The sequence below is a fragment of the Metopolophium dirhodum genome, chromosome 1 (assembly GCF_019925205.1).
Source record: "Metopolophium dirhodum isolate CAU chromosome 1, ASM1992520v1, whole genome shotgun sequence".
Classification (NCBI taxonomy): domain Eukaryota; kingdom Metazoa; phylum Arthropoda; class Insecta; order Hemiptera; family Aphididae; genus Metopolophium; species Metopolophium dirhodum.
In genome coordinates, this window is record NC_083560.1 from 58,792,558 (window position 1) to 58,812,975 (window position 20,418).

General features: G+C 28.4%; 1 protein-coding gene across 2 annotated transcripts in view; it reads right to left on the minus strand.

Annotated features, from left to right (window-relative positions):
* Positions 1–20,418, minus strand: part of LOC132934852 (scavenger receptor class B member 1-like) — a 92,133-nt gene that overhangs the window by 11,618 nt on the left and 60,097 nt on the right. For both annotated transcript variants that reach the window (XM_061001236.1, XM_061001237.1), the window contains exons 2-3: positions 15,517–15,608; positions 9,779–9,942 (exon numbers count right to left, since the gene is read on the minus strand). In XM_061001236.1, coding sequence (XP_060857219.1) covers positions 9,779–9,942; positions 15,517–15,608 — 256 coding nt within the window. The remainder of the gene's footprint in view (positions 1–9,778; positions 9,943–15,516; positions 15,609–20,418) is intronic.

The following is a 20,418-nucleotide window of genomic DNA, read 5'->3' on the forward strand; positions in this document are numbered from 1 at the left end:
TGATATTTTCGTGTAAAGTGCTGTTACGTAATACGTGTGACATTAAAATGTCTTAAATGCATTTCTATAGCGTCTTATATATATCATGCCCCTCCCCCCTCAAGTCGGAGGGTTTCTACAATGGAAAATGGTGGGGGAGCTCTTCATGTGATTTTCATGTTGTTACTGATCTCATTTTATCAAAATTACTTATCTATACGGACATAAGTGTATTTAAAATATAACTGATATAAGTATAAAACTATTTTGTTAAATAAAAAAAAATAAATATATCATCGCAATATACCGATATTACCAGTAAAAAAAATGAAACTCTAATAGTAGTTACAGGGGAATTTTTTTTTAAATTGTTGTTTTACGTTGTTATAAACTTAAAATGGGTGTGGATATATTATTAATAGTCATACACTGACCGATGTTTAAATCTTAAATGTATAAGTTTGCATTCTAGAACACAGATACAAGACGCAGTAATCTCTCTTCATTCGCCTCACCACAAGAATTGTATATAATTTAAAACTGTAAATCAATGATGATTTTTTTATATCACCACATAGAAAAATATGTTAAACAGAAACCAAGTTTACGAGAAAATGTGCAAGTTTTTTTTAAAACCGGTTGTGCAAGTTTTGCGGGGATATATGATACATCGCAAACATAATCGTAAATTCTGTGTTCTATTGTAGCTAACAGTGTTTATCAAAATATCGACATTTAAAAGGGACAATAATCGTTTTTGCGATGTATACAAAAAATAAAAACTGTTACAACCACATCACAATTTTTCGTAACAATTTTTTTTTTTTGAAGGGGGTGCAAATTTATGTGTAATCTTAAATTTGGAAAAATATCAAATTTGTCATAAAAATAATATCAAAATGTTTCAACAACCACATTTTTGAAAGATTGAACATAATATTTAATACATTTGTGTTATTCATGGTCAATTTATGAACAATTAATTTTGACGGTAACGTATATAACAAATCAATTTAGTCTACACTAACTGTGGGCACCTGCGTATACTTACAGTCTCTCATAAGCATTACACTCAATTGGGTTGATTGATATGTTACATTGGGAACGATTAAAAAATAACAACGATATATCATCGGTCAGAGATTGAACACACCCTTTGTGTACCCATACATATCAAGTGCCTTAAATGCTTTTCTGCTATAACTAAATTAAAATTATTCGTGGACCATGATAAAGTCGTATATAATGTGTATCATCGCGTTTGTCCTCGTACAAACACGCTCACCTGCAGCCTATATACTACGTAATATACATATATTGTAATATTGTTATACCCGCCTCTTCCTTGAACCAAAACTACATACCGATTTGATTGATTGATTGGAAGTATGAATCAGAAATGCTAAAAATTTATTTACATAAATTATCTGCATCGAATTTTCAAGAAACAAAAAGATCTACCAACCATTATAATTTATTGCTTGGGTGCCTAAACCAAAAATGTACTTCTTATATTTAATACATACCTTTAGTATTACAAAATTAGTCAAAATCATGAAAACGTGCAAATTATCTCGGGTAAAAATTTCGTTTAATTTTAACCAACTTACATTTTGTTCCGGTATAATTTGGACAAAATGGAAGGTCTATACTACACACACGTGGCCGAGTAGCGTATAAAATGTATATACATTTCGTGTCATGCTAAGTAAAATATACGATTACTTACAATCTGTTGAAATAAAAATATACCTAATATCTTGCACTGGATTTTAATTTTTTTATTAACTGCCATATGATCACGAATTTACTCTAAATATAAAACTATCAAATTACGTACATGCTCACAAAGGCGATGTACAGAGTCAATCACAAATAATATCGTACGATTTTAACTTCTACGTGACGCTTGCAGGGTACTAAGAAAATCGTATCGACGATCAGAGATGTAAAATTTCATGTTTTCACTGACTTGTTGAAACTTTTAATTTTACACTTTTATATACCTTTAATTTGTTTTGTATATGATTCAATAGCTCTTTTTACTATACTGCTCTTTTATAATATTGTCAAATTATTTAAAAGTGATTTATATATAATGTAATAATTATTAGATGCTGGCCATCTTAATTTCATTTAAATGGTAATCGTTAAATACTAATAATAATTATATTGAAGCAGTGTTTAATTATTTATTTTCCTAGTAATTTATCGATTTTCCAATAGAAACTATTATTAACTTTTATCAAACTTAGACTAAAAATAATAACAAACCTAATATATTTAATAAATAATAATTGGTTTGTCTCGAATTCGTGATAAATAACAAAGGCAGTAAATCATAGAAAACAAATTAAATATTACAAGGCACTAAACAAACTATAAAAACTAATTATTACTAGATAATAGATTTAGCATACTATCATAGTTGTAGCAACTAGCAAATAACAATTTAGTTGTAGAAAATTGTTATGATAACAATTAACAGCAGATACCAGTAATACCTACTACAATATTACAATCATAGATAGGTATTTAAATTTTAAACTATTGTTATATTACTTATCTATTAGTGTATGCGTGCGACATTAAATTTTTGATTTTGAAAAGTTTCAATACTTTTTATTTTAATAGCCTTGAAACTTTTCAAATTTCATGAAAAGATTCACTTGGAAATTTCTGAAACTTTTCAGCCTCGCGTCTCTATTGATGATAACATGTCGACACTTAGGTATACTTAGCTGCTAAAAACCGTATACGTATCCTAAACTTTTATCTACTGCATCTATATATAACAGCGTTTCAAACCAAGCACTGCTGCAGCATGATAAATTCTCACCCGGAAGAAAATCAAAATTAAAAGGCCAATTTTGTATATTTGGCTTAGTTATTTTGGTATGGATACACAATAATAAAAATATTTTTATTCCACAATTATTATAATAATAATAATAATTATTATTTTAAATCGAACCTCGAAATGTTTATGATGAATACTATTCTAATTTTTATAGATTTAGAAATAAATTTACAGTTATTAATTAATTTTAATGTTTGAATTTATATTACAAGTAAAAATATTTGATAATATGAAACCAATATGTATTAAGCTTATAACTGAAAATAAAATATATTATGGACTAAGGAGAATTGAATTATAAAAAAAAAAACATTTAAGCCCATTTAAATATATTATCTTATTTAAATTCATGAATTCACAAACATACTTGAATGAATGAGTTAACTCTCTATAGTTAACCTAACCGAAAATCATAGTTTTGTATTCTGTGGTGGAATTTATTTTACTATATTATTAGGTGTTCCCAATATGCGATACGCCTAACCTAGATAAACATAAATAGAGATGGTACACAGGTATAAGTGTATAACGTACTATTAATTTATATTTTATTATGTATACAACGTATAATGTTTGAGAGTACCTAGTATTATTGATGTAAAAATATCGGCAATAGGATAAAAGAGATCCGATCTTTGATTCATTCCAGCTGTTTGCTAGAGTATTCATTATAGCAGTATTAATACAAAGACAATAGACATTTATTGATTATATTCACCGTAAACGTCCCTGAATTCGATTACTGCCCGAGGTAGTTTCTGCTGTCTTGGGATAGGTCCAATCAACCAAAACCGTGAAGTCCGAGTTTTACATATTTACAACTGCGGAGACGTATTGTAACACGTTAATATCGTTTCGTTACCTATCTATATAGGTATTATAATGAGATTAATGAAGTAAAAATAGGGTAATTTTTTTTGTAATTTACCATTTATAGGTACTTTGTGTAAATTATGCTTGTATTAAAATTTGCATAATGTCTATACTGTCTGTATTAAAGAGCAGTGCAAATTATTAAATTTGAATTAAATTATAAAATAGTATAAAAAAAAAAAAATTTACATTTTTTAACAAGTTTACATAATCACTAAGCAAAAAAAAAATGTTTTATTTATTTGTAATTTAATTACATTTCTTGGTTTTTATACAAATATTACACTATTGCATAAAATAATTCTATATAGCGTGTATTATAATATATCGCAATATACCTTGTATAATACGATATTACGAATATATGTGTATTGTACAAATTATTAATGAATATCGCTAACTAATACCTATATTCTATAATCTATATTATAGTATAAAATGGATACTTGTAATCGGTTGGTAAAATATATTTCTGTTTTGGCATTCCATCCATCGTAGTGGTTTGCCTTCACGCAAAACCCCTTATATACACAATATAACCAGTGTTCGGACTTACCTAGATGAATATCTAGATAATTTTTTTACTCATCTAAATTAATTCATCTAGATACATTTTTTATTGAAAAAAAATCGCGAAATTGTACATACAAACGCATTTAAATATTTATACAGATTCTGAAACCAAGTTTATGGTTTATAAATAATGTAAATATTTTTTATTTATATCATCATTATTACTACTATGTTCCCAGTGCCCAACTAAAATATACCTAAATTTAAAACCCATTTAAAAAAAAATTGTATCTTTTTTTATCTAGATAAAAAAGTATTTATCTTTATCTTTATCTAGATAAATATGAGTTAAGTTATCTTTTATCTCTATCTAGATACATTAGAGTTTCATTATCTTTATCTTTATCTAGATAAAAACTACTTATCTAATATGAACACTGAATATAACGTTGTGTAATATAAATTAGCGCTTATAAGTTGGAATATTCATAAATCATAATTTACTCGAAAAATATTATATTTTGATCTAATGTTACTGCAATGGTTTTTTTTTAAACATTTTATTAATTTTTCTCGTTTTTGCGATCAGGTGGTATACATCATAACTAAAAAAGTATTATATTTACGCCACGATGTGATTTAACGAACCCGTATTCAGATGAGACGAATCTATAAGTTTTTTTTTATTAGGTACCTACCTAATAAAAAAAACTTAGGTACCTATATTGAGACGACGTGAAGAAGCACCAAGCGGCGCAGCTAGGTAATTATGTTAGACTAAAAATCATGAAATGTGAAATATTATTCATTACAGTATAAATGTGATAAATACACTCTATAATTAACTTACATACATTGTGCATCTTTAAAATCGTAGATTACTAAACTTGCCCGGTTCGTCTTAAGTATGTATTTTTTCTTAACTAGAACCATTATGTAGACGCGCTACAGACATAATTTCGGGCCACCGATGTAGAGTATTAATTAAATTAGTATTTTAATTTCAGAACTATAGAAATGTTCTTATTCAGTTAATATTTATAAGTTATGACTCGCAGGTATTAATGGTTTACATACATAGTACATTACACCTTGTACACTTATTTCAAGTATTATGTTCAATTTCTATGGAAATAAAATCCCCCAACCATCGATAATTACAGGTACATTATAAATGGCGTACCTACACCCAAATATCCCGAAACATCTTACTCTCGGGTCGAAACTAGCAACTTTTGGATTCATGCACATAATTTTTCAACATTTTACATCGACGCTTTCATGGACAGGTTTGGATTATAAACAAATTATATCAATTAAGTCTTAAATTACTAACTCATAGCTCAACTATACTTAGGTGCATAATATTATTATCTATGTAAAGGTGTTATTATTCTAAACAGTAATCATATTTAATATTATATCCATTTCGTAATAGAAGTCGATACAAATAATAGGTTATATACCTATAGTGAATAACAATATTAACATCTCTACATCGAGTTTCTAATATCCGATTATTAAATAGATCAAATTATTAGGTATAGGTACACGAGCACAGTGTTGCTATAAAATTAGCCTTGATTAATTTAATTTCAATTTAAAGTACCTTTGTAGGTATTTGATTCTATCATGGTTCCCGCCTCATAATATGATAGCTCCGTTATTTTTTATACATTATATTAAATATTTATCTTAATAGCTTATTTTTGATGGACCATAGATTGTATAAAATATTATTTTGATAAAATAAGTACATTCGAATAACGTTCGATTTGTCAAACCGGATAAGAGTTTTTACAAATGGAATACCTATAAGACAAAATAGAGACAATTTTGAGGAAAACTAGGAAATATGAATTAAATCTGAATTATTTGAAAATCGCTTGTATATTTTTATATCTATTAAAAGTAGCCGGTGGGTCTTTAAGTCTCCTTGCCTTTTCTATACGTTAAAAGTATCTATTTTTTGACCAGCGTATAATAATGGTTTGGTATTCCACAAATTCCGATAACAATTTTTTAAACATATTTTAATATATCAACACCTTTACTTTACATCGGCTTTTTTTTAACATAGTGATTATTGATTTAAGATATTTGTCATATGACTTAAATAAAAAAATATGTATTCAAATTAAATTGTCTCTATCTATATTTGATTTATAGGTTCATAATTCTCTGTATTTTTTAAACGAACATCAGAAACCGAAAAACGTAAGGAAATTGTGGGACTAAATATTACAATAAAGCTTAAATAAGAAAAAAACATCTGGTTTTTGTGTTAGATATACGTAGTTGGATTATGCACTATATACTGTTGTTTAATGTCTATGTTTGATGATTTTAATTTAAATTTTTAATATATTATTAACAAATGAAAATAATTAGACATTTATGTGATTGTCGGGTATGTATAATATACTATTGCGGTAAAAAGCGAAACTATAATTATGTGTTTATAATAAATATATAATATAAAATATAATGGGAATACTATAAAAATCAATTTTTAAATATTTGGTTAAAATCTAAATCAATATAACATCTTAGCATGTTTTATGTTTGTGTAATATAATAATAAAATAAAAATATAGTGATGCAACATGATTATAGACGACTTACAAAATTTGAATTTGAACTCAGTACCGAATATTGAATTAATTTTTACTCAGCCGATTTGCTAAAATATAAAAATAGTTTCCGAGGAGCTATATTACAAACGCATTATTTTTTATTTCTATTATTTGTGCGTCTACATATAAGTATTATGTGTGAATGGATTTTGTAACGCATACAATCATTTCCGTTGATTGTCGATAACTGTTTCAAACAGTTTTACAAATATTTCTTTAATGCTTTCTCAAATCCACAGTTCAAATATAACGTACCTTTATTTTTCTCATCTATAAAATAATTGTATTTGTATCTCATTAAATTTGTTTTTAAGCAGTAGGTATCGGCTCTATCGGCTATCAGGGCGCAACAAATCGGTCTCAACAGATTAATATTATCGATATATCAATTGCGTATTTTTATGTATTTTAAATTCGCTAATATACGAGTATAGATTCAAATGATTATAATATTATTTATTATAGGGTATATTATGATATTTATGTGTATGTTTTTTTGTAACATTGCTGCCGTAATGAATCAATCCTTCTAGCACCTGTACATGGTAATAATGTAGTATAGAATACACACTGTGAAAAAAATTGTTGAAAAAAAACGAAATCAAAATATGTAAAGTTGATAAATGTGTGACGGTGGCCCTACTTCATTGCACACTTGTCTACTAGTATAGGTAATAAGTATACGTATAAAAGATTGTACATAATATTCACCAATATTACCAGTTTTACATAGGCATATTATAATATATATTGTCCCCATATGTGGGACTGTACGTCTATATAGCATGTACATATATTTAAATATGTTCGTTTTAATTGAGTTTCTAGAAGGTTTAATGCCATATGAATAGTATTTTAGCAGCTGATAGGGGATAGCTTCGGGTACTATATTCACCGATCACTAATTAAACTCACACTAGGACGAATGTTATACCTACTGCAAAATGTCTTGGGATTAAAATAATATATTTTCTATAAATAAAGTGAATAATATTAAGACAGGTTTTGATAAAATAATTAGGTACCTATGGTTTAATGCTGAAATGAGTAAAAAAAAATATACGCTATGTATTATTTTACATTTTACATTTTTTATCTTCGTTTTTTTATTTTTATTATTATAATTATGTTTTTTTCAGTCTGAGATACATACTAACTGCAGGATTATATAAATACATGATAGTGACGTAGGTACTTACCCATTTTATGTATGGTAATTAGTGGGATTACTTTATTTTTATTTTTCCTCAAACAATAAACAATTAAATTTTGTAAGCTGCGAGAAGCAATGTAATTATATCTTAATAACATAATTTATATCGAACAATTCTAATTGTTTAAATTAATTATATTGTAAAAACAAAGTCTTTAAAAGAAAAAAAAATAACATTATTATGTAATATCTATGTTTGAGCTTTATATATATATATATATATATCGCATAATGTCGATCGTGCCTACGCTGTTTTTGTATTGATCGTGTGTTGTGTGTATAATCGATTTTAATCAATTTTTCCGGTTGAAAATAAACTTAGTGATGAAAAGTATACACTTTAAAAGGTGTATTGAATAACATTGTGGTTTTTACGACGTATTATACAAATTAAGAAAATGAATTAAACATACATTTACAAAACCAACTAAATGCATAAAAAAAAAAATAAATATCTGATAACATAATTATACAGATATTTTATGTGTAAGTGTATGTCATAAAAATAACATTAAAAATATTACCATTATTTGTAATCTGATTGGACCCAACATTTTTAATAAACACTTTCGACAATTTAAAACATTTTAATTAATTAATTTTTCTAAAAAAGGTTTTTATTAGGAATCGCTCAATTTTGAACTAAAACAATTAAGAACTCGAATTTTACTAGGTACAAATTTATTATAGGTCCGCAGATTAATTTTAAAACATAATAACAATTAAAAAATTATACATTATTAATTTTACTTACAGGTAAAAATTTTTTGAATAACTTATCAATGCATCAATTTTTAATAAGCAAGGTAATAAAAATATGGCGATACGGTCGACGGCAATATATGTATAATATTATTAAAATATAGGTAGTAATAGTATAAAATCGTTTAGTAATTGCGTATTTAATCTTTTAACCATTGGCTGGGCCTGCTACGTTGGAATTCGTTTTCCGTATTTTATGTGACAGGTATCTGAATATTAGTTTCCGTTAGGTTTATTATTCAACATCATTTCCATGTTAGAGTAGAATTGTAAAATTTAAAATTTAAAAATTTATGATAATTTATAACTATTAGTAATAATATTATTTATTAATAACTTATAATGTTTTGAACTAAATGTGAAAAATAATAAATGAAAAACAAAATGTATAGATATATATAATATATATTAATCAAAAGTAGAAAAGTCGCTTTGTTGTAAATAGTAGTTTTCCAGTATACGAGTATACCCTGTTAATTATAATCTTAGTGACTTACCACGTGTAATTTATTGATGACGTGATTTTAACTTATTGAATTCAATGATCAATCATCTGCACATACAAAAAATGATTCTGTGCGAAATTGATGTGTCAGCATCACTCAAAAGTCAGAAGGATATATTATGATTTATTAGTATTACTATTAGGAACCTAGTAATTACTTTTTTATGAGTAATATAACATAGTATAACTAATTTTAACATCACATATTATATTTATATTATATCATATATTATTGTTATTCGTTTATAGGTAAGTCAAGCATGTTGTTATTTTAATTTATTTTTTGTGTTTTTGTTTCGATCGAGTACGCTCCTCTCGCAGGAATATAACAGTTTATACATTTGTAATGATATACGATGGTATGATACGCTCGCAGTACATAGGTACCTACTTCTAAAATAATATTTTTAAATATAAATTTAACATTCAATACACACCTGTAAACATATGGTCCGACTTCTTGAAACCGCAGTTTTTCGTCTCTCCCAGACAAGAAATCTTCATGGTTCGTTATGTTGAATATGTATACCTTTAAGTAAACGGCTGCTGTTGGTGTTTTCCACATCTCGAACGTCTCGTCACCTTCGACCATTAAGAGTTTCTGAAAACGAAAACATTTCAACGATAACATAATGCGTTTTCCCAGGTTCGTTATTCGATAATCATTACAATTTATGAACAATATCGATAAATTATCGGATTGTATCAAAATATCGATGAATTCGACATTAAATGTTAAATGTTAAATTAATTAAATGTTTGTTAAACGTCTATTTTCTCATCAATCCCTGCAGTGAAAATAGTAGAATAGTGGATACGTATTATGCGGGCCGGTGCTAGCGGAATTCTTGGGGTCGGAAAAAAAACAATATTAAGATTTCAGAGTTAACACTATCGAAGGCCGAAAAATGTTATAATATAATTTACGTATAACCAAACGATACCTATCCTAACGAATCAACAAAGGAGTCGATAATTTAGACGATCGGTAAAAATATATAGCTATATATATTTTGTATTTCCAATAAAACATTCCAATTTTATGTAATCGTCAATGAAATTATTATTTATAAAATTAAAATATGTACATTTTATTGGCACATTATTAAAGGGTGCAGTTATCAAATGTCATCTTTTTCCTATTGGCTAAAATAAAATATCATACAAGAACGAACGTCATGTTAGTATTTTACATAATATATTGAATTCCCGGCAACCTCAACTTTTTTGTCGCCATATTAAATTTCAAACTCAAAACAGTTTTATAATATTTAGCGTTTAATTCACGCGATGATAAAGATACACTATCTAAAATATTATGTATATTAATTTTATATTCTACAGTTTTTGCGTATATTTTAATCATACAATCTACTGACTACTATACATAATAGTGGTACAATGAGTGCTAATAGAATAATAAAAAGGCATGTTCGTTTGTCGAGGAAACCATTTAGCGACAGCACTTCAGCTCATGATTCTATGCCTAGTAAGAGTTAAAAAGCAAACGTTTGATTGCTTATAAATGTATTAACTTTTCCGGGCCACCGAAGTATAGGCACTCTACACGAGGGAGTGTAAATGTTATAAGATTATAAAATTGAGACGAATCGAAAATATCGTATTAGTTTAGCCAAAAAGTAATCAACACGAACATTTTCTGGCTTCAATATTATAGTGTTAGTTATGAATATTATGAACACATAATAGCGAACTACAATTATGAATATTTTAAGCACGCGGAAAAAAAACAGTTATTAATATACTAATAAAAAAAATCAATTATATGCACATCTATAGATGCACATCTATATATGCGATGCTGAAATGATCAATCTAATTCTCTATCAACGTAAATTACGTAAATATAAGACATTTCAGGTTTAAGGACTGCAGTTGCAGAGGTTAGGCACCTACGTCATAGACTCGTAGTAATTACATTTTACAACTGAAAACGGGTTACTACTCGTAAGTAGGTATATACCGCAAACAACTACAGTGACGGAAGAGTGTTATTATATTTTATTATTATTATACATTTATGATATTTTTATTATGACCCAAATCGTTTTCGATCAAATACCAAAATAATAAATACCTACTCGCATAGGTATCATATGTAAAATCGCAGCAACCGCAACTACGTTTAAAAAATTTGTTATTATTTTATTTTTATTTACTTCGAACCACATTAAATAAATTGCTAGGTACATATAACAAAATGATGACGCGAGTCGTAGGGCAACTCATCGGGATAACCCCGGTGAATAAACAAGTGGCTGGAGAACTGGTATTACCTTTATTCGCGGTCACGGTCGTCGCGGTTATCCCCGGATGTACAGCAAGAAATATTTTAAGAAAAAAAACATGTTTGACTCAACGACCGCATAGGAGGTATCTATTTTAAATATTTCAACGGCGGTCGGCGGTAGAGGTACCTAAGTGGTTTTTGTTAATTATTTTTTTAACTTTTCATACGACTTGCCGCATAGATGGATTTCAGATTGGCCGAACGAAATGTATTCTTCGTACCGGAATATTACCTGAGCCTCTATAGTCTATATTATACTATTATATAATACGCCAAACGTGTACCTACGGGGATCATTAAACTATGTATAATTTAATATAGTGGATGTGAAGAATTATGTTGACCTTAGCATATCACTAAAACGCGTTTGAATCTACAAATTGCCAAGACGCGTTTGAATCCATCTGGCGATTGTGTGGGAAATTCTTAACGCGTTGCCGTTTGGGTTCGTTTCACTATTTTATAGAACGTCTACAATATTTTCGTATATCAATGCAACGATGTAGTCCGTAGAGTATAATATAGGAATAAGGTACTATAAAGACGAGCGTCGTATAAATAAATACACATTGTTATAATGCATGCATGATCCATCCTAATTTTTATTTTAATGAATTTAAACAAATACTGACTTTTGGAATTTTATGTTTATTAATTAAGCACCATGTTTTCAATTATTTAGATTTTTTACACCATTTAAAGAGTGTACTTATACAATTTTGATATAAACTTCTATTTTTTAAATGAGAAATTGAGAACCAACGTTTTTTACTGTGAATAGTTAAACAGATGGTTTTTACTGAGTACCTAGTTTGTGAGTTATGAAAATGTATCTTATGTGTATCTTATGTCATTGTACGTGAGTTTTTTTTAACGATTATGGATAGACGACATAGAATTTCGTTAAAACGAAAAAAGACGTGTTTCTTTATTTTTAACAAGCAATTTTTTCATAACAATTTCAAGGTTTAATTTACAAGAGCTAAATATTTTTTCTTTTAACTACCTTTTTATACACTTAAGTAGTTTAATTGGTAATCTGATGGCACTCAACAAAAAAAAACATAAACAAAATTGTTGGCAAACATAGTTCGTTATTTTTTATTTTAACATACTATCATCAAAATCAATATTATTATTTTAATTTGTTATTATAAGTAATCGTAATTAATTACTTCACAGTTACTTTTCTTACAATATCATAAATTTGGATTCTTTATTAAGAAAGGTTTATTAATTAAGGTGGTTAAAGTAATAATGGTTAATTGGTAAAAGGGATTCGATTGATGACATTAATGTCTTAAGTATGAATGGGGGTTAAAAAAACTTGTGTAATGAAAAAAGTGCAATGTTTTGTAGTGCTCTTCTCGTATTGGGATAAACTTGAAATTTGAACCATATAGGTTAATATATTTATTGGTAGGCCTATATTGGTAGGTATCGCATGCAAAGTATGAATTTAGGAGTTGAAATTCATAACCCTTCTTATTTTTTAGTTTTGGACATTTCAATTTTATTTCGTACTTTTCCTATCATAAATTCCTATCATACTTTTCTTACAATAGTATTAATTAGGTTTTACCCTAATGGTATTTGACTCTTGTTATAATAATATAAAAAATATGTAATTAACTTAGATTAAAAGTATGCCTAAGTTAGGTTACAAACCTATTTTGAGATTGACTATTTACCTAGACATCTTGCAAATAGCTTATTTTAAATCACGATTATTAAATAATTCTTAAAGAATTTCAACTGCTAAATTCATACTTTGCATGCGATACCTACCAATTATATAGCGAACTTATGGTTCAAATTTCAAGTTATAAAAGTTAGTTATAAGAAAAATGTATTTAGCTCTTGTAAATTAAACCTATACCAATTATTTCAATTAAAAGTATTAATGCAGATTTTAATAAACTTTAGAGGGCTATAGTTAATAAACTAGCGAACCAAAATTGATGATTTGACCATCAAAATTTTCAGAAAAAAAAGCTTTACTAGAATCCATTAAAAAATATTGTAGTTGCTATTTGAAAAAATAAAGTTGATTTTGCTATTGGTACTCCTGCGTGTTTAAACATTTTGAAATTATTATAAAAAAATTGTCTGTTAAAAATAAAGAAACATGTCTTTTTTTGTTTTAGCGAAATTCCGTGTCGTTAAAAAATCCCACGTACAATGACATAAGATACACACTAGGATAATAGTATTTAAAAATGGGCTTACAAAAATATTAAATATATGTAATATTGGATACTAGAATCTAGACAGTAAACACAAGACAGTAGGATTAATACTCAAACAATTTTTACATTTTATAAATGTTGGTAGTTATAGATTATTGTTATTTACTGAAATTCTCAAATTATCATAGCCCCCGTATCTTTCAAACCATCGTGAATATTATCCTTAGTACACAAAGTTAAGTATTTCAAAAAATACTTGTTTGAATATTGATTTATATAATATATCAACGTTTGGAGAAATCGTTTCAATGATACGATTTGCTGACGACATTGTGGTTATAGCTGTGAGTGAAGGTGACATACAGCGTGCAGTTGAAGAAATGGATGAAATGCTCAGAACATCAGAATTGAAAATAAATAGTACAAAAACGAAGATCTTAGTCTGTGCCAGAGACCCAAAAGTAAAAGCTGATGTATTCATTGGTAATCAAAAACTGGAACAGGTAGAAGAAATGGTATACCTAGGGAGTAAAATCACATCTGATGGCAAGAGTGTCCACGAGATTAAACAACGCATAGCATTAGCAAAAATTGCCTTTAGTAAAAAACAAAAGTTGCTCACTTCAAAAAGGATACATCTTAATATCAAGAAGAGACTTATAAAAACATATGTATGGAGTGTTGCAACATATGGATGTGAAACTTGGGTAATAAATGATACCGAAAAGAAAAAATTAGAAGCGTTCGAAATGTGGTGCTGGAGGCGTATGGAAAGGATAAGCTGGATAGAGCGGAAAACGAATGAAGAAGTACTTAGAAGAGTGGGAGAAAAACGCACACTCATAGATGTGATTAGACAAAGACGCTGGAAAATGATTGGACATGCCCTGAGACACCCGGAAGAATTGCATAATATAATATTGGAAGGTATGATAGAAGGAAAGAAAACTGCAGGACGCCCGCGGAACTCGTATATAGGACAAATTAAAATCGATGCAAAAGTCAAAACCTTCAAAGAATTCAAAGAAAAGGCGAGAAATCGGTTAAAATGGAGAATTGGAGTTGTAAACCAACCTTCAGGTTGAAAAAAAAAAAAAAAAAAAAATCAACGTTAAAAAAAAGTCATCTGATTAACAACTTACAGGGAAAACGGATAACTCTCATTTGAATAAAATAAAATTATATCACCACAGGGTATACTCCTTAAACAGTATAGGTGTATGAAATCTGAATTTGAATAGGATTCGTTATTAAAAGATAAAATTTGAGTAAGCATGTTTGGTGAATTACATTATGTTTATGTTAAAGCCATCCGGGCTCGGAGAACGTAAAAATGGTTAAAATGTTTAAATGGCCCCAAAAATGTAAATAAGTTAACCAATATTTACCAGCTTAAAATACTATTTTTTTTCATTAATTTTTAAGTTTTTTACAAGAAATAAAAATCTTTAATGTAATAAAAATTCAAAACAAAGCACCTGAATGTATAATAAAAAATTTACTAACAATTTTAAAACTGTGGTACGCGGATATAAAAAGGTTGAGAACCGCTTTTTGGTATGTTTGATAAATGGTAAATGCGTATTAAAATGTGAGACACTACTTATATAATCGTAAAATGCACAATTTAATATAATATTATTATGACTATCGCCGACGGAGATCCGTCACTTACCCATTTGAGTATTAATTGAAATGGATCCAACACGGCGATTAGCGTACCCAGAACGAGCGCAGAAAAACCAATTAGCATCAACGATATCAAACCTGAAAACAAATCAAACGAATTTATTATACATGTAAATCTGTAACATCATAATATTAGCGATGAGTACATAATATATTAATATATTATAATAATATTATGTACTATTTAATACTACGCGTGTAATACATGCACATTTTAAATAGGTAAAAGGTAACACTATGACGAAAACACAATATTCAAATCATCGTTCAATGCAGGGCTTGCAAATGTTATAATAACGTAATATCACTTATATTTGACAAAAAACGATTGAAATCTGTAAATGTAATTATAACGGAAATCGATGGTCAAAAATAATTAAATATGGCAAAACGAAACAAACGATTAACAAAATATATTATACATCATTAAGGAAAACTAAATTTATAGAATATCATTGAACGAAAAATAACGCAAAACGAAATAATTCAAAATCCATTTATTTAAAAGGTCTATTGGTTTCGTAGAAACATTTATTTCATGCAAACAATCTAAGAATTGATTAAATTATATTCCGTATCCAGGCCATTAACTACCCGCGTTAGTTATTATTTTTGATTAAATAGGTATTAACAGTATTTTAAATAACGATAAACGCAAAACTTGTGTAACGTTTTAGTTCTAAATAACGATAAACGCAAAAATTGTGTAACGTTTTAATTTTAAATAGCATAAAACTAAATTTTTTTCAAATGCAAGTCCTGGTTCAAAGCAATACATACAACATTAATATTGAAAATTACGGTTCAGGTAATATGTGTTATTTATCCCTAAAAATGATGCATTACGCCGTTTGAGTGTTTAACTGACATAAATTGGACATTACTTTACTAGCAGTCATAGTTTGCGAACGTTTACTAAATTACCCAACAACTTATTTGGCCACATTTTTACAACTCTAATGCGCGCAGATTATGAAAAAATATTTTTCATTATTGAAATGCCCATGGAAAACTTTAACTCTGTTTGTTTTCTTTGGTTATTCATCATTCGGGTTTCCATCACCCAGGAATGGGTTGAAATTTTAATTGGGTCGAAAAATATATATGATGCAAAAACATAATTGGAAAAGTATTATCCGTCTGGTGGAGCAATAGCTATTCAATTTTTAAAATAATACGTTATCTCCATCTATTTCTTCTGCTGGTAAATACGGCAAACCACATATTATTATAAACCGTAGTATCAAGTCCATCGCGAGTAAATGGAATTAACCGATTAATACATAGGTGCGTGTATAGTAATTTACTATGAAATTGATCAGATATATTGAGCCACAACTTGGACCGTTACAAAAGTAGTTATAATAATACGGTGTATCGGTGTATTATATTGTGTTGGTAAAACAAGAAAAAGCTAGCTTTTTCGATCGTATTATTTTAGTAATAGCGAATGATGGTTGTACGCATATAAACAGGTAAATATGTATAAACATTGGCTCTCTCTGGAAAAGGCATTTTCAGATTTTCTTGTACTACATCGCGGCCAACCCCGAGAGAGACCAATTCGATGTTAATTTTATTGTTATTAAAATAAAACGATGTGCAGGGGACGAGTGGAAGCAATGGGAAAGTAATACTCACCCGGTCTCACGGTTGAAATAGAAGAAAAAAAAGGTAAATAGTAATTACTATATGAAATTGATAAAATTGACTATAACATAAATCGAACCGTTTTAATAATATGGTGTATCGGTGTATACTGTGTAGGTACAACAAGAAAAATCTTTTTCAACAACATTAATTTGCAATAACAACGAATGATTGTAAAACGCCTATACTCGTGCCTGTAGGTACCTAGATAACCTATAGTTGGCACCTATAATTGGTAATAGTGATCATAGTTAGTCAAAAATCGATTTCATCAAGTTTTTAGAATATAATAACTATATTAAAACATCTAGACCAGTAAAATATTATAGTACCAGATACTACCTAGTATCTAGTAGGTACACTTATACAACTATAGTATTTTGTATCCTAATCGTTATAATTATTACACTGATATATGTTCTTGTGAGACTTGTCGGATACCATGTACAATAATAATATAATAATATTATATTATTCGCACACCTATAATAACTCTCGGCAGTAAAATTGATTAGGTACAGTATTTTTTTCCTTGTATGGAGAATTTAACGGTCGTAGATAATAATTCCCACTTGCAAAGCAATCGCGTTTGAATGAGCGTCAGCGCGTGTCATAAAATATATACGTCAAACGACGTGGCGCAAGTCGAGCACATCATGTAATAATAAAGTTCTATGCAATTGTCATCGTAACATAATATTATGTACAAAACGGCTGCGAAACAATGTAAAGTATTGTGTATTTAGGTATAGATATACTTGCACAATTTCACATCAATAACACTAGAGGCCAGGCACAGACGTACTAGGATTTGCAGCTGATCGGATTTGAGAAATGTCCCGCGTGATAATATTGTATATTTTTTAAAAAATGTAAACACCGAAAACCGAATGAATTTTAGTTATAATAACATAATAGTTATTCACATAGTTTCGGTGACAAAATAATTATCAGAAAAATACAAAAAAACATTAAGTGGTAAAATTTGTATAAGTGCTGTCAACCTACTGATAAGATTGCATTGCTGTCTCACTGTCCTGCATCATTCACGAAAGATGCATTTTTCAAAAATTTGGTTTGCCCAAGAAGTGAATAAAGAAGTCGTGTTTTATTTGGAACCCGGATGCTGAGTTATATTCTAAAAGACGTAGGGTACCTATAACTTATAAGGCTATTTTTAACAGTCCCAATATAAAGCGAAATCCATAAATCTAACGTCTTTACTTTAAATAATCCAGGCTAAGAACTTTCAGTGTACCAGGTCTGCAATCATAAGGATGGTAAGTAGATATTTTGATAATTCAACAAAGCCGACGAGGAATCTATTCTGAACAACTGAACCATATACTAGTATCATCCAAATATATTAGTCACAGTCAAAGCTGGGCAGTAACTAGTTAAAAAGTTAAAAGTTAAGTTAAAAGTTATCAAGTAACTATAAGTAGTTAAAAAAAATAGAAAGTAGTAGTTAGTAACTAAGTTATTTCTTTTTATAAATAATTGTAACATAACTTAGTTATTTTGTTAAAATTAAAGTTATTTGTAAAAAGTTATTTACAAAAATGTTCTTATTATGATTTATGAACTGTATATTATTTTCATTGATATTTCTAAGAACTGCCAGGATTAATTAAGTAATTTTGTCATTTTGAATACTTCTATAAGTTTTAAAATTTTGATTGCTACTTTTAATAAACTGATGAGATTAGGACTGTAAAAATATTTTTGATGTTATTAATTTGTTTTACTTTATACCAAAACTAGTTATTTTCCTACGTTGAGATGAAAAAAATGTTTATGAGTAAGTTAAAGGTATTTAAAAAAAAAAGTAACTTAACTTTTAACTTTCAGCTTTACTTAGTTATTATTTTCATGAAAATTTGTAACTTAACTTAGTTACTCAAATTCAGTAACTTTTTAAAACTAACTTTAACTTAGCTCAGTTATTTTTTATCTTAGGATAACTTGATTTTAACTAGTTAAAAAAATTGGTTAATTTGCCCAGCTTAGGTCACACTGTATGGATACCAAACCATCGTCTCATATCCTGTTATATAACGAACAAACGCGTTAATAAGGTACGGATCAACAAAGAAATTTTCCGCATAACGCAAACAGAAATAATAATAATATATAGTTACTGTACACATATTGACATGTTATATAATCACTATAATACCTATCTTTGTGCGGTACGTTGTTCCGACTGAACGCGTTTGCATTTTGGGTTCACGTACCCATCATTATTTACACATTATTAGTTATAATGTAACGATCGCGAACAAAAAATTTTAGTGTTTTCGAGTAGCACTTCCGTGCAGGAGGGGTGCTGGAGTGGAGGAAAGTGGACTTTTTTAAAAAAATATACTTCTTCATACGTCGTTTGTTGTGTATAATGATAGAGACCCCAAAGACTGAGGCACAATTTTAAGGGGGGGGGGGGCGTGAAAGAGTGAGGCGGCCGTGAATTCGTAAAAGCTCGCTTTAGGTTGATGAACTGATCCATATAACCATATTATATACGTACGACCTATCAGCGACTATCCTATAATATATTTCCTCGTTGTATGCTGCCGTCTGTGCTCGTGTATATTAATTTGTTACTTATATTACTGTGGCATATTATTTAGAAAATAATTAGAACCACACAGGCCGAATCTTAAATTTGTCTTGATTTTGAAACAAGTCAACGGTGGCGGACTTCGTTTACTTATAATATACTGTATACACTTTAACTAGACTACTTGAATCAAGATCCATGTGCATTTTCAATTTTCAATTTTTACTTAATATTATATATAATACAGGCGTATCATGCGTGTTGTGTTTAGTCCCTCCATTTCATTCCTAGAACCGACCTTGTGGGAATTAGGTAAGTACTGAGTTTTTAATTTTACAATTCCAAACGTATAATATATCTATAGTCTATACCATCAGCAGTAGAACAAATAGAATTGTAAATTAATTTACCCGTGTCTCGTGGTTGTTGTATAATGTTATTAAACGTACCCACAAGTGTACCAGCTATGATATTATAGCGATTATAATATTTGAAACGAAAACGACCGAAGTGGAACGAAATGGAAGACCATTACGTAATATGACGATATAGATATACATATTGCGCAATATCAGGGAGACTGAGTAACATAATTTTCATCGAAATCGCGAATATTTTGTTTTTATGCGCCTATTTTTCTCTATTTCAAATTTATATGGTTGTAGGTATAGTGGACCT